The following is a 26,167-nucleotide window of genomic DNA, read 5'->3' on the forward strand; positions in this document are numbered from 1 at the left end:
TCAGCTGGTAAAGAATCTACCTGCAATGTGGGAGACCTGGGTTCTATCTCTGGGTTTAGGAAGATCCCCTGGAGAAGGGATAGGCTACCCACTCCAGTATTCTGGCCTGGAGAATTCCACGGACTTTATAGTCCATAGGGTTGCAAAGAGTTGGACACCACTGAGCGACTCTCAGTTCAGGGTAGTACTAAATGTGCACACAGACATGCAAATTAAGAGCCGTCAGTTCACCTTAGCATGTAAGCATTCATTCACCCTCTCCATTCATTTGTTGAGAACATGCCATATGCCTGACACATAGTAGGGAATTAACAGGTGAGTTGGACACAGCCTTTATACCCGAGGATTACCATCTATGGGGGCAGACACACTACTGAGCACTAGAGTAAGGTTGAGTGCAGATCCAAACCAGAAAACTCAATGTGATTTGAGCCTATTATCTCTGCTCAGAGAAGGTGCCAGGTTTTACAACACTGAGTCCTAAACATAGACTCGAAGTACTTCTGGGCGTGAGGTTGTTCCCTTTTGCTCTCAAGAGGGAAGATAAGAAGGACAGCCACTGGGAGCCTACAGTGGCTGACTCATCTCATCAGCTGGGCCCTTCATTCAGTGCCAGCTCCAGGACTCTCAACTTCCCATTTTCAGTAAGATAATAAATCAAGAGGTGTTTAATTCTCACTCTTTGATTTTTTTCTTAATGAGAAATGAAAACTCAAGCCATGAGTGGGAAAAAAAAAAATAAAGGGCCAGGTCAGGGATTGTCAATAATTTCCCTCATTATCCAGAGTACAAGTGGGAACTGAGGTGCAGAGTACCCACAGAGCTTGAGGAAAATGGAAATGAAAACCTGTCATGGCATGCCATATGGAGAGCCCCTGCCTGGGCCCACATCCCCTGATCTCTCTGCTGCCAAGACAAAGATGGCAGGCCAATGGCAAAGGCTTGAGGTGGGTTTAAAAGCAGCAATCACAAACATCCACCCAAGGAGAGAGGAAGTATGCATGCTTCTTTACCCAAATGTTTATTTTTTTCTGGTGGGTGTTTGTAATAGGAGCAAAGAATTTTCTTTGCTCCAAAGTTGTTACACTTCCATGATTTCCATTTTCTTTTGGAAATCTCAGTTTTATGGGATTATGTAATGAGTTTACATAATTCCCATGTTACTTTCTCTCCTGAGCCCCCCTTTCCTGTAGTCCTGCTACTCTTCCACCAGTCACATCATCATTTGATATCTCTCTCCCTCCCAAGCTCTATTTTCTCTCTTCTCCTGTATGTAGACTTCCTCCAGGCTGCTGATTTTGTTGCTGCTACTGCTACTACTATTACAGAAAATACTTAGTAAAGCAGTTGGAGCTGAAAGATGTGAGTAAAAGAGAAAGATAGCTCCTAGCCTGTGGAATGTGGCAAAACAAGAGCAGCATTCAAAGAACTGGAGATGCCCTTAAGAGGTCCCTACCTGGTCTCTACAGTGATAGATCAGAGAAATGGAAAAGTTCTGACTATGAAATAGGGACATTTAATTTATTTGTCAAGGTAGTCCAATGGAGAATCTACCTGTCATCAAGAAAGGAAAGAACAGTGTCCTTACTGGCCACAAGTCTGAATTTTGGCTCATCTTTTTTTTTTTTTGCTTTGGGCAGTATGGTCATTTTAACAAATATTAATTCTTCAAATCCAAGAACTAATGGATATCTTTCCATTTCTTTGAGTCATCTTCAGTTTCTTTTATCAATGTTTAATAGTTTTCAAAACATAGGTCTTTTACCTCCTTGTTTAAGTTTATTCCAAAAAAAAAAAAAGTTTATTCCTAGGTATTTTTAATGCAATTTTATTTTATTTTATTTTTTTATTTATTTTTTTTTAATTTTTAAAATTTTTTTTTATTTTTTATTTTTTTAGTCCATAAGACTGTTCTATACATCAGTGTCTCTTTTGCTGTCTCGTATACAGGGTTATCGTTACCATCTTTCTAAATTCCATATATATGCGTTAGTATACTGTATTGGTGTTTTTCCTTCTGGCTTACTTCACTCTGTATAATAGGCTCCAGTTTCATCCACCTCATTAGAACTGATTCAAATGTATTCTTTTTAATGGCTGAGTAATACTCCATTGTGTATACGTACCACTGCTTTCTTATCCATTCATCTGCTGATGGACATCTAGGTTGCTTCCATGTCCTGGCTATTATAAACAGTGCTGCGATGAACACTGGGGTACACGTGTCTCTTTCCCTTCTGGTTTCCTCAGTGTGTATGCCCAGCAGTGGGATTGCTGGATCATAAGGCAGTTCTATTTCCAGTTTTTTAAGGAGTCTCCACACTGTTCTCCATAGTGGCTGTACTAGTTTGCATTCCCACCAACAGTGTAAGAGGGTTCCCTTTTCTCCACACCCTCTCCAGCATTTATTATTTGTAGACTTTTGGATCGCAGCCATTCTGACTGGTGTGAAATGGTACCTCATAGTGGTTTTGATTTGCATTTCTCTGATAATGAGTGATGTTGAGCATCTTTTCCTGTGTTTGTTAGCCATCTGTATGTCTTCTTTGGAGAAATGTCTATTTAGATCTTTGGCCCATTTTTTGATTGGGTCATTTATTTTTCTGGAGTTGAGCTGTAGGAGTTGCTTGTATATTTTTGAGATTAGTTGTTTGTCTGTTGCTTCATTTGCTATTATTTTCTCCCATTCTGAAGGCTGTCTTTTCACCTTGCTAATAGTTTCCTTTGATGTGCAGAAGCTTTTAAGTTTAATTAGGTCCCATTTGTTTATTTTTGCTTTTATTTCCAATATTCTGGGAGGTGGGTCATAGAGGATCCTGCTGTGATGTATGTCAGAGAGTGTTTTGCCTATGTTCTCCTCTAGGAGTTTTATAGTTTCTGGTCTTACGTTGAGATCTTTAATCCATTTTGAGTTTATTTTTGTATATGGTGTTAGAAAGTGTTCTAGTTTCATTCTTTTACAAGTGGTTGACCAGATTTCCCAGCACCACTTGTTAAAGAGATTGTCTTTAATCTATTGTATATTCTTGCCTCCTTTGTCAAAGATAAGGTGTCCATATGTGCGTGGATTTATCTCTGGGCTTTCTATTTTGTTCAATAATAAATAAATAAATAATAAATAAAAAATCAATAAAATTAGAAACGAAAATGGAGAGATCACAACAGACAACACAGAAATACAAAGGATCATAAGAGACTATTATCAACAATTATCTGCCAATAAAATGGACAACGAGGAAGAAATGGACAAATTCTTAGAAAAGTACAACTTTCCAAAACTCGACCAGGAAGAAATAGAAAACCTTAACAGACCCATCACAAGCACGGAAATTGAAACTGTAATAAAAAATCTTCCAGCAAACAAAAGCCCAGGTCCAGACGGCTTCACAGCTGAATTCTACCAAAAATTTAGAGAAGAGCTAACACCTATCCTGCTCAAACTCTTCCAGAAAATTGCAGAGGAAGGTAAACTTCCAAACTCATTCTATGAGGCCACCATCACCCTAATACCAAAACCTGACAAAGATGCCACAAAAAAAGAAAACTACAGGCCAATATCACTGATGAACATAGATGCAAAAATCCTAAACAAAATTCTAGCAATCAGAATCCAACAACACATTAAAAAGATCATACACCATGACCAAGTGGGCTTTATCCCAGGGATGCAAGGATTCTTCAATATCCGCAAATCAATCAATGTAATACACCACATTAACAAATTGAAAAACAAAAACCATATGATTATCTCAATAGATGCAGAGAAAGCCTTTGACAAAATTCAACACCCATTTATGATAAAAACTCTCCAGAAAGCAGGAATAGAAGGAACATACCTCAACATAATAAAAGCTATATATGACAAACCCACAGCAAACATTATCCTCAATGGTGAAAAATTGAAAGCATTTCCTCTAAAGTCAGGAACAAGACAAGGGTGCCCACTTTCACCATTACTATTCAACATAGTTTTGGAAGTTTTGGCTACAGCAATCAGAGCAGAAAAAGAAACAAAAGGAATCCAAATTGGAAAAGAAGAAGTAAAACTCTCACTATTTGCAGATGACATGATCCTCTACATAGAAAACCCTAAAGATTTCACCAGAAAATTACTAGAACTAATCAATGATCATAGTAAAGTTGCAGGATATAAAATCAACACACAGAAATCCCTTGCATTCCTATACACTAATAATGAGAAAACAGAAAGAGAAATTAAGGAAACAATTCCATTCACCGTTGCAACAAAAAGAATAAAATACTTAGGAATATATCTACCTAAGGAAACTAAAGACCTATATATAGAAAACTATAAAACACTGGTGAAAGAAATCAAAGAGGACACTAATAGATGGAGAAATATACCATGTTCATGGATTGGAAGAATCAATATAGTGAAAATGAGTATACTACCCAAAGCAATTTATAGATTCAATGCAATCCCTATCAAGCTACCAACAGTATTCTTCACAGAGCTAGAACAAATAATTTCACAATTTGTATGGAAATACAAAAAACCTCGAATAGCCAAAGTGATCTTGAGAAAGAAAAATGGAACTGGAGGAATCAACCTACCTGACTTCAGGCTCTACTACAAAGCCACAGTTATCATCTTTTTAAAATAAGGCACTGTACATTGCAAGTAAAGAACATTTCCCATAATGTCAGTGTTGGTTTTCCTTTCATGAGTAAATTTCAGCTTACAGTTTCACTGATGGATCAGTGTTGACTATAGCAGCAAGTGCTTCATATTCTGGACATTCAACGGTCTCTAAATAACAGTCTTCTAAATAACCTGTAATTTTTAAATTCTGTGCCTGGCCAGATACTTTTGGATTTTGTGGGAAAAGGCCAGGATGGAATGATTTGAGAAAGTAGCACTGAAACATGTATATTACCATATGTGAAATAGAAGACCAGTCCAAGTTTGATACATGAAACAGGGCACTCAAAGTCAAGCCGGTACACTGGGGCAACCCAGAGGGATGGGATGGGGAGGGAAGTGGGGGGGGGGAGGGGTTCGGGACGGGGGACACATGTACACCCCTGGCTGATTTATGTCAATGTGTGGCCAAAACCATCACATTATTCTAAAGTAATTAGCTTCCAATTAAAATAAATAAAAGCAAAAGATCTAGTTCTCATATGAGAACCTGTAAAAAAGGACTGTAAGGTGCATTTTACAACCTCCGCTATACAGTTTTTTTGTCAGATAGTTCCAACATTTTGGCATTGACATCTGTTAGTTTTCTTTTCCCCTGCAAGTTGAGATTTTTCTGGTTCCTTATGTGCTGAGTAATTTTGGATGTTATCCTTGGCATCTTGGATTTTAAAAGACTCTGAGCCTTGTACTTTTGTCTTATTAGGCAATCCACTCAGGTTCAGGAGGCAAGTTTTACCCAGCCTTCTGGGAGGTTATGATTTCAATGTCCATTCCCCTCTCAAAGCCTCTGTAGTGTTATTCTGATTAGTCTCAGGTCTGTGCCACTGAGAGGGACCTAGACAGAAGTCTATGTTGAAGTTGAGTTCTGAGTCTTTGGTATGCAATTAAGGATCAGATCTGTGCATGTTCAGCTCAAGATTAAGCTCAGGAGTTCATACACTACTTTACGAGGTTGCTTTCCCAAGTTCCTCACACTCTAGAAGCTCCTTGGTCCTTTCCGGTTCCTTGGGCTCCCCTCCATCGTCCTAAAGCCCCAGTTTCCACTCCCCTACTCTCATGTACACTTCTCACAGATTAACTCATTATAGGATCTCATAATAAGAGGACAGAGTGAGAAAATGAGCGATGGGGGATTTACCTTACCCTTCTGGGAGCACAGCTCTTGTCATTAGAGATGTCCCTGGTGGTGGCTCAGATGGTAAAGAATCTGCCTGCCGTGCAGGAGATGTGGGTTTGATCCCTGGGTTGGGAAGATCCTCTGGAGAAGCGAATGGCAACCCACTCCAGTATTCTTGTCTGGAGAATTCCATGGACAGAGGATCCTGTCGGGCTACAGTCCATGGGGTCGAGTTGGACACAACTGAGTGACTAACACCCCCACACCAAGAATTCTAGGCACCTCCTCACTGCTGCCCTGACACTGAGAAGAAACTCCCTTCCCACTTCTAGAGTGAAAGCTAGAGGGCTTCTTCTAACTCCATCAGTTTGTGCCACTCTTCATTTCTGGATTTTGGGAAGTATTGGGTCTAGTTTGGAAAACATCAGAGGACAACAAAATGCCAACACCACTGCTGGTTTGGCTGTACTCCTGATTCTGGTTTTCTTCTCCTGTTTACTTTCCCAGAGTCCTCCAACATCTTTCCTATAGATTCTGTCTAGGTTTTATGGCTGCATTTCTTGGGACAGACAGGGTAGAGTGTGCTTACTCCATTATACCTGGAACCAGAAACCTGAATGCGTTATAAAGAGTATAAATAGTTCATGAAAAATGTGGTGTCATACAGTGACCTAAAATAAATTTAATAATGTCATTTAACTTTAATTAAATTTTAAATAATGCAGGTTTTGCTTATAAATTTAGGAAGCATTTTGAAGAGCACAATTCGTATAATTTAGTTTAAAAAAATCAGCCATGAGAAATTTAAATTCTTTCTTTTCTCTAAAAGTGTTGCTTGTAATAAGCAGAAATATTCAAACTAATACATTGACCTCCAACTCAAAATAGTAGGTACTTAATAATTGTTTGTTGTGACAGTTTCTGATGGTGTTTCTACTACTGAAAATGCTTTCAAATTCACAAGTGTGGTTCTGAATTTCTGTGACAAACTAGATAAATGATTCCCCAAAACACGTATTTTTAGAAGAATATAATAACCTCCCCAGAGTGGCTCTAATCTACCTGCTAGTCTCAAAACTTGACATAGCTTCACAAGTATCCTTCAGCTATGCTAAACTTCTCTCTCCTTTTCCCCCAAAGATACTTTGCCCTTGGAGCATGTATGCACTGAGTCACCATCTCCCCATGGTTTTTGGATTTCTATTTTTTTTCTGCAAGGCTCTCTGCTCAAATGTATCTTCTCTGAAGATTTCCTCTCCTCCAGGCAGAGCTAAGTGGCTCCCACCTTCAGAAGACCTCAACCTCCCTCTCTTTTAGTGTCATTTTCTAAGAACCATAATTGTTTCCATCTTGTCTCTCTTTTCTGGTTACTTATAGTCTCCTTAAAGATGGGCACTTTGTCTTGTTCACCTTTCTGTTTCTAGCACCTATTGCAACATTGGAGAGGAAACAGAGAGAGTGGTGGGGCAAAATCCAATGGAGCATGAGAGGAAGGGAAGTAAAAGAGAAGAGAAGACCAGTGGTAAAAGGCACAGCCCAAGATACTTTGAAACTGACAAAAAAATCCAGCAAGTTCATTTCAACTATCAACACAAGTAGCAGTGAACTTTCCCTATGATGGCCTTTATCTTGAGCCCTAAACCAAAGGGATTGATTGAAAAGAGACTCCTTGCCATGGACAGTTACATGTAAAAGTGTAAGATATGCTTCTGAATCTGTCCTCTGCAGATGTGCTGATTCAAGAAGTACAGAATGAAAATCCTGACCTAACAGAAGAACCTCAAGCATACGCTCATCACTCTTCGTATTATAATTGTTGTCAGTTACGTTGCCCTGCTATGATGTGTTGCATGGGACAAGCAGAAGCCAGAAAGGGCTGTGTAGATAAATCCTAAGAAATAGTCCCAATGGAATCACAATATCTCCATTCTTTAATGATTCTTTGAAATTCCAGAAAGTATTAAAAATTGGAATGATGTCCTCTAATAAAAGGAGGGAAATGTATCCCTCTATATGACATATGTAACACTAAAATAGAAACTTTTGAAATCACTCTTTCAAAAGTTTCTATTATAGTTAAGTGCTGTATCTTGGAAGCATTTTTGGTCTTTGAGAGAAATAACAAGTTTTGATGCCTGCAGTCCTCCTATAGTATATCTGTGTGCATTTGCCTTTTAGATCAAGCATCTCAAAAATTGGTATTAAAATCTTTGTTTGTTGTTGTGATCACACTAGATCATAGCTCCCAAACAGAAATGTCCTAGTTGTTTTGTTATAAATAATTTCTGTTATTTCCTCTCAACATCTTGGGTTGAGACCAAATATTCCACCCAGTGGATGGGTTCATCAAATATTTACTGAGGGCCTATTTCTGTTTGGCAAAGGTGACTTCTTTGCTTCTTCCAATACTCTGTGGCTTTAAAATATTGTCTTAAAAATTTCACTTTGAAAAAAAAAAAATTTCACTTTGAAATGATTTCTAAAAAGTTGAAATAATTTCCATAAGTTAGAATGCTAAACAAGAAGTTGCAAAAATAGAACAAAGGATTTGCACATACCCTTTCATCTAGATTCCCTAAATGTGAAATGTGAGCATATTTCATAACCATAGTGCAGTGATGGAAATCAGGAAATTCACATTGGTTCAATACTATTGTCTGCTCTACAGACCTCATTCAAATTTCACTAATTGCCCCACTGATGACCAGGGCCAGCATCCAATTCAGGATTACATGTTGTATTTACTCTCATGTTCGTCTTTTTTTTTTTTAATGTCTGTTTCACCTGCTTTAATCTGGGCTGATTCCTCAGTCTTTCTTTGTCTTTCACAACCTTGACACGCTTGAAGGGTGCTGGCCAATTATTTTATGCAATATCCTTCATTTGGGGTTTGTCTTATATTTCTTCATGATTTAATTCAGATTATAACTAAATACTACAGTAGCAGTAGACTACAGTAGCAGTTGCTCAGTTAAAGTACAAAACCTTTTTTCTTCCAATACAGAGATTTGGGGGAGGGGCTGGGAGGGTATGTAAATAATAAGCCCTTGTATATATAATTGAATTCAGCTAAGCCTGAATTAATACTTCATTTGTCGTTTTTCTCTTAATCCTTCTTTTACTTTTTTCTTGTCTCTATCCCTTTCTGAGAGGACCACTTTTGACAAAGAAAGCTGACACAGAATGCTGGGTCAAGGTATCTAATTCTGACATTCACCTGGCCTCCAAGGCAGGTATTGGTGTCCCAGCAAGTAAGATGGTGGCTTTAGAGTCTAGAATTCAAAAGCAGGACAGTATGGCCTGGTGGGGGCCTGGACAGACATGCTGGTGTGCCCAGTAGGATACAAGCAGTTTTCAGCTCTAACAAGCTAATAGACCATGGACAAGTTACTTCTCCCCACTCCCTTTCACTCTGATTCTGCTCCAAGCCCTCCTCCTTGGAGAGGAGTCTACCTTAGAATTGCATCCTCACCCCATCGCTACCCAGCTTTCTCTTCTCTTCCCCACTACACCCATTCAGCCTCCCTAAGACATTATCCTGTAGATGGTCTGAATGTGAATTCCGCATGCAGCCCTGAATTTTGCCCCCCTGTTTTAGTTTCTCCAGGTCTGTCAGATTCTCTCCCATTCTACATATGGTTTAACTAAACAGACTGGTTCCAAATAGGAAAAGGAGTACGTCAAGGCTGTATATTGTCACCCTGTTTATTTAACTTATATGCAGAGTACATCATGAGAAACGCTGGACTGGAAGAAACACAAGTTGGAATCAAGATTGCCAGGAGAAATATCAATAATCTCAGATATGCAGATGACACCACCCTTATGGCAGAAAGTGAAGAGGAACTAAAAAGCCTCTTGATGAAAGTGAAAGTGGAGAGTGAAAAAGTTGGCTTAAAGCTCAACATTCAGAAAACGAAGATCATGGCATCCGGTCCCATCACTTCATGGGAAATACATGGGCAAACAGTGGAAACAGTGTCAGACTTTATTTTTCTGGGCTCCAAAATCACTACAGATGGTGACTGCAGCCATGAAATTAAAAGACACCTACTCCTTGGAAGGAAAGTTATGACCAACCTAGATAGCATATTGAAAAGCAGAGACATTACTTTGCCAACAAAAGTTCGTCTAGTCAAGGCTATGGTTTTTCCTGTGGTCATGTATGGATGTGAGAGTTGGACTGTGAAGAAGGCTGAGTGCCAAAGAATTGATGCTTTTGAACTGTGGTGTTGGAGAAGACTCTTGAGAGTCCCTTGGACTGCAAGGAGATCCAACCAGTCCATTCTGAAGGAGATCAGCCCTGGGATTTCTTTGGAAGGAATGATGCTAAAGCTGAAACTCCAGTACTTTGTCCACCTCATGTGAAGAGTTGACTCATTGGAAAAGACTCTGATGGTGGGAGGGATTGGGGGCAAGAGGAGAAGGGGACAACAGAAGATGAGATGGCTGGATAGCATCACTGACTCAATGGACGTGAGTCTCAGTGAACTTCGGGAGTTGGTAATGGACAGGGAGGCCTGGCGTGCTGTGATTCATGGGGTCGCAAAGAGTTGGACATGACTGAGCGACTGATCTGATCTGATCTGATCTGAAACAGGGGAACCATCAAGATGAATTCTTTTTTTTTTTGGAGGTGTGGGGGCTGGGTGCTGGGTAGAGAAGCCAAGAAGTTCAAGATTGAATCTGGTTCATGGGAAGGGGCTTGAGGTTGGGTTGGGTTGGGTAGATGAGTCTGCAAACACATGCACTTTGGCAAATGTTAACACTCTCCACTTTTCGTATCTATATGTTTGCAGTCAGTCCCTTGTGCCCCACTCTCCTACTGAGTGGGTTAACATATGGGTGCATAGAGAGAGGCAATTTCTCACTGTGTGGATGGGCCTCTCAAGAAAACACACTCTTCAGCACTTTTGACTTTCTGAAAACAAAACAACCCCAAACAGGTGTTTACACCAGCTTTGCTAAACTTGCAAAAATAAAATGAAGGAGGTTGCCAGCAGAAAAAGACATTCTATTTCAAGATAGTAAAGTCCCGTTTGCAAACTGTAAAGAGACCCTCAGTGCAACCCCTAAGCCCGTCAGATGCCCTCCTTGGCAGGCTGTGGCCATGGAGATTTAGGGCTGGGATTTGCTTGTTTCTTAAAGCAGAAGAGTCTTGTTTATTTTGGAAGGTGATGCCTTATGAATTTTTATTTACTTTAAAATACATACTGATATTGAATACCATGTTAACATTTGTTTTTCTTCTACCCTTTATTTTAGATGGAGTGTAATCTTGTCACTCAGAGTTTTTGCCCACCATGGAGGTATTCAGTTTGGCAAAAGATTATTGTGTGTGTGCTTTTCCTCTCTTCAAAGGTTAAATGTAACCCCTGAGAGTTATTAGTTTAAAAAAAGCATGTTGGGTTGACAGGTACCTCCTACATGCAGCAGAGTCTGACCTCAGGGTTGCAGGTACATGTCCTCAGTGTCAGAGGAGGAAGCCAGACTTGAAGCAAATGACTCAGCTATAAGCGAGGAGATGCAGCCACAGAGGCAGGGACAAAGGGCTTCAGTGAGGGTTGAATAAAAGCTAGTATTTTTTTTTAATCACACAATCATTTTTAGATGAACTTTTTTTTTCCCTTTATTTTTGCTTTTTATTTGTTGGCTGCACTGTATAACATGTGGGGTCTTAGTTCCTTGATCAGGCATTGAACCTTTGACCCTGCATTGGAAGTGCAGAGTTTTAACCACTGGACCATCAGGGAAGTTCCCAAAGCTAGTATTTATTCAGTCCTCCCTGAGCACCAGGCCTGAGTCCCAGTGATGGGGTCCCAAAAACTAGAACATGCAGCATGGGTGTAGGAGGTGGTTTTGGGGTTCATGTTTGCTGTGTCCACCTTCGCAACTGAATACTGACTGGCATCCATGCTTAGAGCTCTAGTCTCTGATGGGTGATCATCACTGGAGAGAAGGTGAAACCCCTCATCTGCTTCTGCTCCTTCCATGTTCTAGACCTTCCAGCTCAACCAGCCAAGGCTTGTTCTCCAGCCCCTTCCAGCCACGGCTTCCATCTCTTGCCCCACCCATCTCAGTGCAGGGGTCCTCCACTGCCCCACCCTCAGCACTTTCTTTCTTGCCTTAACCCTGCCTTGCCTGATGTCTCCTCCAGCCTCTCTAGGGGAGCCCCAACCCTGCTCCCCAGGCTGCATCCACCTTCCATTCCCCAGGGCTCCCTCTGTAGTCCCCTCATTTGTCCTCTACCCTTCATCCCAGCTCCTCTCTGTCAGTCTTAGACCTGCTATCTATCAGTTTCCATCACTTCCCACTCCTATCCCTAGCCCGACTTTTTCCTCCCAGAGGAAGCTCCCTTGTTTCTGCCAGATTCTTCCGGTGGGGCCGGCTGCCCCTCACCCATCTCCATTACCTTCCTGCTTGCCACTGTTTCCGTGGGCCAGGAAACTCAATGCTAGATGCCCGTCCTTTTGCCCTTGAACTCTGAAAGCCTTTCTGTCATGAACATGTGTCTTTTAAATTTACTTTTGTTTTTTCAAATCTACTTACTTCATAAAAAATATTATATTGAAAAAGTGACTGAGTTTTAAAAATGCTGAGTAAATAATAGGCCAGATGATGAAGTTAGCAACAACAATGAATGATCAAGAAGCAATGTATTTCCTCATTCAACCTTACCACAGCCTAGTGAAGTTCACGTGTGGACTGCTATCTCCCCACTTTGCAAAGGGAGCCTCATGTGGGTTTTGTGATGAATTCCTTCATGTCACATGACATAGTTTAAGGAATTGGCTTTACTGGGGAAAGGGCAAACTTACAAGGCTGGGTTTGTCCCCTGAACTTCATCATCCTACTGAATTTAGGTACAGCCTTTCCCCCAGGGAGGATGGGGTAAAGAATCCCACTGGAGCTGGCTTGTTGTCTAGGCAACCAAGAATGAGATCCCGGCGTCACCTTGGGCAACTGTGCTCATCGCACCGTGATCCCCATTTTATAGATGCAGAAGCAGACCAGAGAAATTTAATAATTTGTCCAAGTCACATACCAGTTCCAGCGCCTAAATTCAAAAAATCAGTCTGCTATTTTTTACACAAAGGAAAAAGATTCTATGAAGCAACAAGGAGGGGAAGACCTCTGCTCTCTGTTCTCTGGGCTTTACTTTACATCTCTGAGAAGTAAGGTGCTGTTCTGTGAGGACCCAGACCACTCTACAGTGTTTTGACCCTACACTGACCCCCACCCGACTCCCATGCTGTTTTGGGAGCTGTAAGGGGTGCTGCAACCGCTCCCCTTTGATGATTGTAAAGAAGGCTTAGCAGGAATCTTGGTGTGCCTAACCCCCAATGCCAGAGAATGGATACCCAAATTAAGATGACTTCAACAGTTTACATTTAAAAATGCCGTATAATTGCTGACAGTGGTTCATGGTAGAGGTATCTATAGAAATTTTTAAGATCTTGTATGTAAACATCAAAAGGAAAACAGGAGCTGTTTCTTTGATTCTCACTATGCAATTTTTAAGAAATGCTTTCATATTTCATTCAACTCTTTCTTCCCTTTTTCCTCTTTATCTCTCACTGGTTCTGAAAAATAAGTGTATCCATAAGTATGCAGGCTGTAGAAAGCTGACTTTTTCTATATCTAATAAAAACCTTGGGGAGTAATTGAAATAACCTGGCTCCGGTAGTCAGGTTACATGCTGCATAATATCAAAGGAAAAATCCATAGTGAGGAAAGCAGCAGAAAACAGGAAGAGGAGCTGGAAAATAAAGCCAGAACATTAAATAATGAGTAACTATGAGAAACTTAAAAAAATTTTTTTAAATTACATCCTTAGAAAAATAGTCAAGAAGCATTTTCAAAGAAGTTATACTAGACAGAGTGTATGCTCTGTGTATTTCTAAGGATTGTGAATTTAAAGAAAAGAAAGGAAATACCACCCCCCCACCCCCCCGCATCCTGCAACTCCACCCTAGCATCTATTCATTAGATAAAAGTTTGACAGAAGCCATGGGTTTCAATCAAATTTTGACACGCATGTTTTTTCATGATTAGGCTCTCCTCCCATATCTTTTCTCTCTTTTTATCTCCACAATCTGAATTTTAAAGAAATGCTGTCAAGACAGTGTACCACAAAAGGAGAGATGTCGACTATAAATTGTACCAAGTACTTTTCAGAGAATTTTACTTTGGTCTTTTTGATTTTACAAAAGATGGCTGCATTCATTGTGGGTACAAAGTGATGTGGAGATGACATGCCTGGGTCTTGTGAGAGAGAGATGCTGGTGTTGCAGGCACACAGGGAGAGCACAGCTTCCAGCTTGTGTTTCTGGTCAAATCCTATTCCTTATTCTGCAGCTAACATGTACCCTCAGCAGAGGACCTTGGACAAGTCCTTTATTTCACTCGGTTTCCTTCTAGATTTTTGTTGTTATTGTTGTTGTTATTTCTATATAAAACCAAAATCTTTGGGAAACAGGTTTAAAAAAAAAAGAAAAACCGATCACCCATAATTTATCAAACGTTATGATTTTGGTGTATTTTCTTATGTGCAGCTATTTGTTTTTCTTTCCTTTTAAAAATATAGTAGAAATTAAAGCAATATCCAATTTTACATCCTGAATTTTCTTTTGGCAGTGTTTTGTCTTTCTAAATAAAGATATATGGGGACTTCCCTGATGGCATAGTGGTTAAGAATCCACCTTGCAATGCAGGGGACATGGGTTCCATCCCTGGTCAGGGAACTAAGATCCCATGTGCCACAGAGCAATTAAGCCTGTGAGCCAAAACTAGAGAGACTGCACACCAAAATGAAGGTCCTGCATGAGGCAAGGAAGATTCTAGGTGCTGCAAATAAGACTCGAAGCAGTCAAATAAAATTTTTAAAAGTATAAATAGGAACCAATGGTGTCCTAGTAGGTCTAAAAAAATATGTTGTTTTAAGCCTCATTTTCTAGAGCTGCATAATATTCCATGTGGGTGTTTTTGTTCTTTGATTTTTACAGTCTCTGTTGACAGAACTTTTGACAACACTGGGGCTGTTTAAATATGTCACTGAAGGAAAAAGAGAGGGCAACAAGCGGCCAGTGTTCACTTTATGTCTATGATGATCCTTAGCCAGATTTATTGACAACTTTCCAATAAACTATTGAGCATGTCCATACACAGAGAGACAAAGCTGATCTCTTTCTGCAGGTCAGTCTCAGATGATAGACTGGTGACTGTGTTATCTTTGCTGGTGTCTCAGTGGAGTGAGACAAGCTGGGTATAAATTCTGGCTCTGAACTTCCTATTGATGGGATCTGAACAAAATTCTTGGCTTCTCTATACCTGTTTTCTTAGCTGTAACAATGTGGATATCAATCATTTCAGTTCAGTTCAGTTCAGTCACTCAGTCGTGTCTGACTCTTTGCGACCCCATGAACTGCAGCATACCAGGCCTCCCTGTCCATCACCAACTCCTGGAGCCTACCCAAACTCATGTCCATTGAGTCGGTGATGCCATCCAACCATTTCATGCTCTGTCGTCCCCTTCTCCTCCTGCCCTCAGTCTTTCTCAGCATCAGGGTCTCTTCAAATGAGTCAGCTCTTTGCATCAGGTGGCCAAAGTATTGAAGTTTCAGCTTCAACATCAGTCCTTCCAATGAACAGCCAGGACTGATCTCCCTTAGGATGGACTGGTTGGATCTCCTTGCAGTCCAAGGGACTCTCAAGAGTCTTCTCTAACACCACAGTTCAAGAACATCAATTATTTGGTGCTCAGCTTTCTTTATAGTTCAACTCTCACATCCATACATGACTACTGAAAAAATTATAGCCTGGACTAGATGGACCTTTGTTACCAAAGTAATGTTTTTGCTTTTTAATATGCTGTCCAGGTTGGTCATAACTTTTCTTCCAAGGAGTAAGCGTCTTTTATTTCATGGCTGCAGTCACCATCTGCAGCAATTTTGGAGCCCCAGAAAATAAAGTCTGCCACTGTTTCCACTGTTTCTCCATCTATTTGCCATGATCTTAGTTTTCTGAATGTTGAGCTTTAAGCCAACTTTTTCACTCTCCTCTTTCACTTTCATCAAGAGGCTCTTTAGTTCTTCTTCACTTTCTGCCATAAGGGTGGTGTCATCTGCATATCTGAGGTTATTGATATTTCTCCTGGCAATCTTGATTCCAGCTTATGCTTCTTCCAGCCCAGCGTTTCTCATGATGTACTCTGCATATAAGGTAAATAAGCAGGATGACAATATACAGTCTTGACGTACTCCTTTTCCTATTTGGAACCAGTCTGTTGTTCCATGTCCAATTCTAATTGCTGCTTCCTGACCTGCATATAAGTTTCTCAAGAGGCAGGTCAGGTGGTCTGGTATTCCCATCTCTTTCAGAATTTTCCAGTTTATTGTGATCCACACAGTCAAAGGCTTTGCATGGTCAATAAAGCAGAAATAGATGTTTTTCTGGAATTCTCTTGCTTTTTCGATGATCCAGCGGATGTTGGCAATTTGATCTCTGTTTCCTCTGCTTTTGCTAAAACCAGCTTGAATATCTGGAAGTTCATGGTTCATGTATTGCTGAAGCCTGGCTTGGAGAATTTTGAGCATTACTTTACTAGCATGTGAGATGAGTGCAATTGTATGGTAGTTTGATAATTCTTTGGCATTGCCTTTCTTTGGGATTGGAATTAAAATTGACCTTTTCCAGTCCTGTGGCCACTGCTGAGTTTTCCAAATTTGCTGGCATATTGAGTGCAGCACTTTCACAGCATCCTCTTTCAGGATTTGAAATAGCTCAACTGGGATTCCATCATCTCCACTAGCTTTGTTCATAGTGATGCTTCCTAAGGCCCCCTTGACTTTACATTCCAAGATGTCTGGCTCTAGGTGAGTGATCACACCATCTTGATTATCTGGGTCTTGAAGATCATTTTTGTACAGTTCTTTTTGTATTCTTGCCACCTCTTCTTAATATCTTCTGCTTCTGTCAGGTCCAGGTGGATATCATTAAAGAGCCTCAATTCTGAGAAATGTATTTTAACACATTTGATACTGGGTTGAGAGCTGCAATCTATATGTTGTTGTTTAGTCCCAAAGTCATGTACAACTCTTGCTGACCCCTCATGGGCTGTAGCTTGCCAGATTCCTCTATTCATGGGATTTCCCAGTCAAGAATACTGGAATGGGTTGCCATTTCCTTCTCCAGAGGAGCTTCCTGACCCAGGGATCGAACCTGCGCCTCTTGCATTGGCAGGCAGATTCTTTACTGCTGAGCCACCAGGGAAGTCTCTGTCGTTTTCCCCTCCTTAACTCTCCACAGAGCTAACGCAATCAGTGGTATCTTAGAATTGAAGAAATATCATATGAAATAATATAATATAATATGTTATATATAACAAATACTTGCTTTATATTTGTGGGAATAGGTGAAATATTTTACATAAATTGTTATTAGCATTTGGATGCTGAGAGGGATTGGGGGCAGGAGGAGAAGGCAATGACAGAGGATGAGATGGCTGGATGGCATAACCGACTTGATGGACATGAGTTTGAGTGAATTCCGGGAGTTGGTGATGGACAGGGAGGTCTGGCATGCTGCGATTCATGGAGTCACAAAGAGTTGGACACGACTGAGTGACTGAACTGAACTGAACTGAAGAGATTAACACCAGCTATTATTTTATCAGTAAGAAAAGAGCTATGTTGTCTTTACAACAGAACATTTGTTCTGTGTAGAATATATATTATAAAAATGTTATTTGTAGGTCATATACTTAGATAAAACTTGTACTGCTTGGGAAATTCTGTAGTACTCTTGTTGATTAGAGATGGCACAGGGATGGCAAATAGGTTTAAGTTTCTGTGCCAAGTCTAATCTGTTGATGATGTCTGTCAGATGTGCTGTACTGTGAGAATCGCTGAGGTGGAATCTGAGTGCAGCAGACAAGAGTGCCAAGGTGTATTAGGAGTATTTTCCCCAGGCTTTGGAAGATGGAGTGGCAACACACACACTAAGTGTTTGCCATCTCTGCATTATTGTCAGAAAATATTACTTGGCAGCTTGTTAGGCAGTAGCCAGGCCATGGTTTCATTGGAAGGACTGATGCTGAAGCTGAAACTCCAGTACTTTGGCTACCTGATGCACAGAACTGACTCACTGGAAAGACCCGGATGCTGGGAAAGATTAAAGGTGGGAGGAGAAGGGACGACAGAGGATGAGATTGTTGGATGGCATCACCAACTCAATGGACATTAGTTTGAGTAAGTTCTGGGAGTTCATGATGGACAGGGAAGCCTGGAGTGCTGCAATCCAGCACTGTGTCTGGGTCACAAAGGGTCGGACATGACTGAACGACTGAACTGAACTGAAGGCCATGGTTTATCAATCAGGAGTTTCGTCAAAATTGTGTGGCAATGGACTGAATCTGGGTTCAAGGTGGGAGGTGAGAACCACACAGGGAAGAACAAACCCAGACGACACAGATGTCTGGGACACACGGGAAATGGATGGAGACCTGGAAGTCATGACAACACTCTGAAAACAGTTTCTTTTTAAAATGGCTTTGGGGGATTTCAGCCACAAACTCTTAGCTATTTTTCCTAAAACCTCAAGACCTGTAGAAATGTGTGTGACGCTGCACCATAGGGAAAGCAGAGTCTTTGCAATGACCTGGATTTCAACCTGCCCTTGTTCTGCTAATGCTCACTTAGTTCTGCTAATGCTCACTTAGTTCTTGCCTCCTGAACCTTGATGTCCTCACTTTGGCCTTTCTAGAACTTTGTGGTTGGATAACTGAGATGCCTGTGTAGTCTTTGTCTTGACTGCATCTTGTCTCGTTCTCTTTTGCTGTGGGTGAAAGGCTTTGAACCCAAGGCCCCCTCTCAGAAAAGGCAATGGTATTAGAAGAGGAATTTGTTCATTTTAGTCTTGTTATCTAATTCTCTGCTTTTGGGTACTTATGAAATAAAACCAATCATTACAGGCACAGTGGTTAAGATTTAAATGGAACACTACATACCATTTTTTGAAATATTCTGATAGTCCCTGTGATTGCAGTGGTTTCTTTTCCGTAAACGAAGGTAAATAGAGTTTTCTTTAATTCTGAAACAAACATATATGTGTATATTTAATTTCAGGACATTTACATGATAGAGTTCAAAGCAGCATGTTTTTATTGTGATTTTTTAAAATGTGAGAATGAACTCAGAAAATCAAATCTCTGCAGACACATTTTCTCTAAATTGTCAATACATTACTAGGAATTGTTACAAGAACAGTTCTACAAAATGGGGTTGCATTGGTGTGATAAGTTCGAATTTCTTCTTTTTTTTAATGACACTTCCAATCATCCCTTTCTAACCTTTTAACCAAGAGCTGTTTTAAATCTCTTGAGCAATTGATCATTTTTACCAGCTTGATTATTTTAAACCTGACCATGTTCCCTTTCTTCTTTTGGTTGTTGTAAAGCTGTGGCAGACACTCTTGTCTTTCAGATTTCTTTCTTCCCCTTCTTCCATTTTACTTTTCAATTTATTTTAATTAAAAAAAATTTTTTTTGGCCATGCCATGTGGCACATGGGATCCCAGTTCCCCAACCAGGGGTCAAACCTGTGTCCCCTACATTGGGAGCGGGGAGTCTTAACTGGACCACGAGGGGAGTTCCCCCCACCTTCATCCATTTTAATAGAAATTTTAGTAGGACACGTGTCTGCCCCCTGAACAATGATGGCTTTACTCATCTTTACCTGCAGCTAGGAACGCCCATCTCACTAAGCTTTGGACCATGAGATAGAAGTGAAATTCTCCAGTGACGGTTTCTGGGAATGCATCTCAGGAAACAATTGTCTGGTGACCTTGCTTAGTCCTTTTTATCCATTCTGCTGCCCACAATAGGGTACCTGCCATTTTGGACTGTGGGGATAAGTTCTACACCGAGAAGGCAGAGGGGTGAGAGTTGAGCTCCCATATCAGACGTGGACTGCATATGTGAGAGAAGTAAACTCCTTTGTTATCTTATTTAAATTCCCAGACATTGAGTTTCTCTGTTACTTATAGCTGAATCTATTGGGTTAACCAAAGAGTTTGTTTGGGTTTTTCCATAATCTTTTACTTAACATTCAATAATACTAATGGACACAGATCTTAGAGACGAATTTTCAACCAGTAGCAAGCTATAACTGCACATGTTTTAAGTCACTTCCTTGGCTCCTCTTTGTCCCATCTTTGATTTTCTATCTTCTTTTGCCAAATTTTAATTTAATTTAAATGCAATTTAATGTTATGTTCTCCATATTTTCATAGGTTTCCTAAAATCCTTTTTGAAATCAGACCAGCTATAAACTAATGAATAATAATTAAACTCAGACATTTTTTATTATCTTCTCAGGTGTATTTTATCTTCTTTTCATTAAAATAGACTTCCTGTCTCACAACCTTACATAAATTACTATTTATTTTTAAGTGTTATATAAATTTCACTCATTATATTTAGAGTGCTTGCCAACTGTCTCAGTGCTTCAGACAGGTAAGCATGTATCAGGTTTGGGATACATATTTGTATCTCAAATATGTACATATTTGGAATACACTGCAAGTAGTGTTCTTTCTGAAGTCTAAGAAAATTAATAATAATAGAAAACAAACTTGTGGTTACCAAAGGAGAAAGGGGAAGGGGGGAATAAAATAAGGGTTTAGTAGTAACACATACACACTATTGTATATAAAATAGATAATGAAAAAGGACCTAGAGTACAGCCCAGGGGACCATACCCAATACATTATATTCAATATTCTGCAATAATTTATAAGGGAAAAGAATCTGGAAAATAATATATATATATCTGAATAACTTTGCTATACACGTGAAGTTAATACAACATTGCAATCAACTATACTTCAATAAAAACTCCAAATCCACGCCCCAACCCCCCCCCCTGCTAAATCTTAATGGCATGTATGTGTCAGTCCTGTTCTACTCTTTACAATCCCATAGATTGTAGCCCGCCAGGCTTCTCTGTCCATGGGGATTCTCCAGGCAAGAATATTGGAGTGGATTTTCTCGACCAGGGTTTTCTGGTTGATCAAGGATTTCCTCCATTGCAGGTGGATTCTTTACCATCTGAGCCACCAGGGAAGCTCTGAATCGTAATAACATTTCTTAATGTTAATAGAAGACCAAGGTCTCTGAGCAATACTTTAATTATAGGATTTTTGCTTTGTGGTAGAGTTTTGAGGTAAGTGACTTATTTTACTTTTTAATATCAAAGCGACCCATGCATATACTTTTCAAAATCAATTCATTTTATCTGAGTGATGTTTATTGACATACATAGCCTTATTATGTTCTATGTTCTGTATGTTCTACAATTGCACTCATCTCACATGCTAGTAAAGTAATGCTCAAAATTCTCCAAGCCAGGCTTCAGCAATACGTGAACCATGAACTTCCAGGTGGTCATGCTGGTTTTAGAAAAGGCAGACGAACCAGAGATCAAATTGCCAACATCCGCTGGATCATCGAAAAAGCAAGAGAATTTCAGAAAAACATCTATTTCTCCTTTATTGACTATGCCAAAGCCTTTGACTGCATGGATCACAATAAACTGTGGAAAATTCTTTGAGAGATGGGAATACCCACCTGACCTGCCTTTTGAGAAACCTATATGCAGGTCAGGAAGCAACAGTTAGAACTGGACATGGAACAACAGACTGGTTCCAAAGAGGAAAAGGAGTACGTCAAGGCTGTATATTGTCACCCTGCTTATTTAACTTATATGCAGAGTGCATCATGAGAAACGCTGGGCTGGAAGAAGCATAAGCTGGAATCAAGATTGCCAGGAGAAATATCAATAACCTCAGATATGCAGATGACACCACCCTTATGGCAGAAAGTGAAGAGGAGCTAAAGAGCCTCTTGATGAAAGTGAAAGTGGAGAGTGAAAAAGTTGGCTTAAAGCTCAACATTCAGAAAACTAAGCATCTGGTCCAATCACTTCATGGGAAGTAGATGGGGAAACAGTGGAAGCAGTGTCACACTTTATTTTTGGGGGCTCCAAAATTGCTGCAGATGGTGACTGCAGCCATGAAATTAAAAGACGCTTACTCCTTGGAAGGAAAGTTATGACCAACCTAGATAACATATTGAAAAGCAGAGACATTACTTTGCCAACAAAGGTCCGTCTAGTCAAGGCTATGGTTTTTCCAGTGGTCATGTATGGATGTGAGAGTTGGACTGTGAAGAAAGCTTAGTGCCGAAGAATTGATGCTTTTGAACTGTGGTGTTGGAGAAGACTCTTGAGAGTCCCTTGGACTTCAAGGAGATCTAACCAGTCTATCCTAAAGGAGATCAGTCCTGGTTATTCATTGGAAGGAATGATGCTAAAGCTGAAACTCCAGTACTTTGGCCACCTTATGCGAAGAGTTGACTCATTGGAAAACACTCTGATGCTGAGAGGGATTGGGGGCAGGAGGAGAAGGGGACAACAGAGGATGAGATGGCTGGATGGCATCACTGACTCGATGGACGTGAGTTTGAGTGAACTCCAGGAGTTGGTGATGAACAGGGAGGCCTGGCATGCTGCGATTCATGGGGTCGCAAAGAGTCGGACACAACTGAACGACTGAACTGAACTGAACTCAATAGCTGCTTTTGTTCCTCTGCTTAATGTTCTGAAGTATTTAACATCAATTTACCCTTAAATCTTTTTATAAATATTTGATCTCCATTCAATATGCTCTGATATATCATATAGTTTGGTAATTTCATCTTCTTGTGGAATTGTCTCCTGAAACCTCTTGACCTGCTTAATCTGGACTTGTTCCTCTCTCACCCTGGTGTGCAGCACATGTACTGGGAGCTCCCTTCTTCATCCTCCTGGGGATTTTCTTCACCTCTTTCTGACTTATTGGATATCTCATTTCCTGGAAGGCCACATTTTTCTTATTTTTGATGGAGCATACTCTTAAATATTATGTTTGAAGGATGTGTGGGAAGTAACATTATTATTAGCATTTGCATATCTGAAACTGTTTTTACTTTTTGACTTGGTGAAGTGTAGGGTGGTGAGGTATTGCTGGTGAGGTGGAGGGTGGGCCCAGAATCACGCCTGTCACACCGTAAGTATAAACACGAATAGGGTTAATAGGACTTACTGGGGAAAAAATTCAAATAGAGAAGAAGCAGTGTTCATTTGGTTTCTGAACTCTCATTATCTCATAAAAAGGTGTCTCAGACAGTACATAGCTAGACTAGCACATCTATATATTTTTAGAGAAAGAAAACTCTTGAGTATATAAATCATTATGTAATTGTAATAATAATAGATTTCTGGGATAGGTAATTGGTTTGTTAAAAAGGAGGAGTCCCTTGGCTTCTTGCTAAGCTACCAATAGGAAGAAGTAAATGGGCTTCTAGGGCCATCAGAGTTTGCTCATTGGCCAATATTGTGGATTTAAGAATGGCTTCATATCTTTGACAATCCTACCCTTAAATCTTGGCTGTCGTGTTACTTCTTTCACCAATAAGATGTGGTGGAAGTGACACTCTGCCAGTTTTGGATAGGCTTTTAATATTCTTGTCAACTCTGGTCTCTTAGAGCCCTGGTCCACCATCTGAGAAGTCTATCTTTTTGGAGACATCATGTAAAAGAGCCTACAGTGGAAGCAACCAAGATGTCCTTCAATAGGTGAATAGACAAATGAACCAGGTATATCCATACAATAAACTATTAGTCACAATACAAAGAAGTGAGCTATCATGGCATGAAAAGACAGAGATAACTTAGGTGCATATTGCTAAGTAAAAGAAGCCAATCTGAAAAGGCTACATACTACGTAATTCCAACTATGTGACATTCTGGAAAAGGCAAAATATAGAGACAGTAAAAAAAAAAAGAAAAAAGGTGGTCTCCAGGGGTTATGAGGAGGGAGGGGAAGATTAACAGGTAGAGCACAGTGGCTTTTTAGGGCAGTGAAACTAATCTGTATAATACTGTAATGGTGAATATATGTCATTACACATTTGTCAAAACTCATAGAAAGCACAGCACAAAGAGAAAACCCTAATATAAACTATGGACTTCAGTTAATAATACTGTATCAATGTTGACTCTTCATTTATAACAAATGTACCATACTAATGCAAGTTGTTAATAATAGGGGCAATTGAGAAGATGAGGCGTACATGGAAACTCTCAGTACTTTCTGCTCAATTTTTCTGTAAACCTAAAATTGCTCAAAAATTAAAGTCTATTAAAAAAAAAAAAAAAAGCCCTACCTGGAAAGGAAGAGAGGCCCAGCTAAACCCAGCTTTCTGGTCACCCCTTCTCAGGCACTCCTTTACATGAGTGAAGCCATCTTGGACCCTCCAGCCCAGCACCAAGTGAATATCATCAGGTGTTTATGGTCAGTGCCACACGGAGAGGAAGAATTGGCTAGTCAAGTTCTGCTTGAATTCCTGAATTTCTCACAGTGCCAAACCGTGAGATATAATAATGACTTCTTTTAAGCCACTGAAGTTTGGAGTACTTTGTTACACAACAACAGATATCCAGAAAGGATGCTTATAGAATTCTGGGTTAATTTCATGCTCCCTCAGAAGTTTGAAGGAACCAATTCATTGGCTCCTGGTCTCCTAGTGTTGTTGTCTGAAGTTATTCTGTGTTTCAATCCTTTAAGAATCTGGGTAGCGTCCATTCTAAGTGTTCTGAAGCATCATGATGATAGGCTTGGCGTGGTTTCATTTTCATTCAGTGTTAGACATTTGATGGACCTGGAAATTCATGTCACTCAGTTCTGAGCTATGTTCTTGAATTATTCCACTGATGATTTCTTCCTTTCTTAGAACTCCTGTTATTTAGGTATTGGGTCACTGATTTTCCTGGTTTTTCTGTCCTATTTTCTATCTTTTTGTCTTCTACTCTATTTTCTGGATAATATCCTCAACTTGATTTTTTTCAATACATCTATGAAAATCTTCCTATGTCACTAGTATAATTTACTTTTTTTGTTACCCGAATTAATATCTCCTCCTGTCTTTCTGAAGATATGCATTTTAATTACTTTTATAAGTGGGATATTGTTGTTGCTGTTCAGTCACCAAATCAGGTCTGACTCTAATAAGAGTTAAAAATTGTTTTTTTGGAACATAGTTTCTGTCTTCTTGAAGTTGTTTTTCTCTTTATTTTATGTTGTTTTTTACATTTGAAGTTTTTCTAATATATCTGATAATCTTAGGTTGTTGGCTTATGTTTAAAAGTGGAAATTAGTTGAAATCTTAAAAGTGGATTGGAAAGTAGGCCTGCTGGGTGTGGCTTGCAATCTATTGTCCTCGCTAGTGGGTGAGCTGGCTGGGTCTTTCTCAAGGAACCACTGCTGTCAGAGTCTTTGGGGCTCCTTCCTCTTGGGATGTGCAGGTTCCCCAGAGAAGGGTCTTCTAGTCTCTGGGTTGCCAGCGTTCTGGGGCTTGCAGTGGGTGGACCTTAGATTCAGCATGCTTGTGTTTTCATAGGGTGTTCCTTACCACACTTTGGCGTCTCCTAGTCCAGAAGCTCTTGATTTTGGCATCCCCAGAGAATAAACCCTAGTCTCATTCAGAATAAGGGAAGGGAAGCTTCTTATCTGAGGATCTTACTACTTCTTCAGTAATCTTCCAACTACTTTTCCAATTACCACTTGCTTTTAGCCTCACTGTCATTTCTAGAACTACTATATGGAGCCAGTTCCCAAGTCCTTCGGGATTCTGCAGTGTAGACTGATTCATTTCTTGGTCTTCCATCCTCCTAGCTTAGGATGCAACTTTCCTGAATCGACTAAGTCAGTTACCACTTGTCCTTGTGTTTCTGGCTTTCAACATTTTATGACTGTTGGCTCTTTCTGTTCTCTTTGTCCTTGTGGACAAATTCATTTTCTGTCATTTTAGTGGGGTTTCTCAAGGGAGAGAAGTAAATGCTTTGTTCAATCTGCTATTCTACCCAGAAGCCTGAAATGAATACTTTATCCACTGCATCATTTATACCCTCTGCGTTGACTATTTTATTATATTTCAAAAAAGCAGATGGGAAATGGACATTAGATCTGAGTTCAATGCTAAAATAATTTCACGGTCAATAAGGAGGGGTTATTTTCCTTTGGGAAAGTAATTGTTACCAATATTTAGCCAGAAATATATTTTTGACATCAAAAATCATTTCTAAAAATAGAATTTATGTACCGAAATACTGTTTTGCTCTTGACCTGCTCATGGAGAGTAAATACTGTGGATATTAATAATATAGGTACAGTTCTAATTCTTTCATTACAGAAAGAATATAGACATCTTTACCAATAGCTGAATAGTTCCATTACTATTTCTGACCACAATTACTATTTCTGAATTTTGGAGATGAGGTTTTGTACTAAGT

The 26,167-nt window shown here is 39.9% G+C and overlaps 1 protein-coding gene across 2 annotated transcripts in view; it reads right to left on the bottom strand.

The window, feature by feature from the left end:
- The window catches only part of AOAH (acyloxyacyl hydrolase), a 190,488-nt gene that overhangs the window by 42,082 nt on the left and 122,239 nt on the right, over positions 1-26,167 (bottom strand). For both annotated transcript variants that reach the window (XM_086396565.1, XM_086396566.1), the window contains one exon: positions 18,787-18,869. In XM_086396565.1, the coding sequence (XP_086252691.1) occupies positions 18,787-18,869 (83 nt within the window). The remainder of the gene's footprint in view (positions 1-18,786; positions 18,870-26,167) is intronic.

The sequence above is a fragment of the Bos grunniens genome, chromosome 4, assembly GCF_055505025.1.
Source record: "Bos grunniens cultivar Pamir isolate PY7600 chromosome 4, Bosgru_T2T1.0, whole genome shotgun sequence".
NCBI classification, from domain to species: Eukaryota; Metazoa; Chordata; class Mammalia; order Artiodactyla; family Bovidae; genus Bos; species Bos grunniens.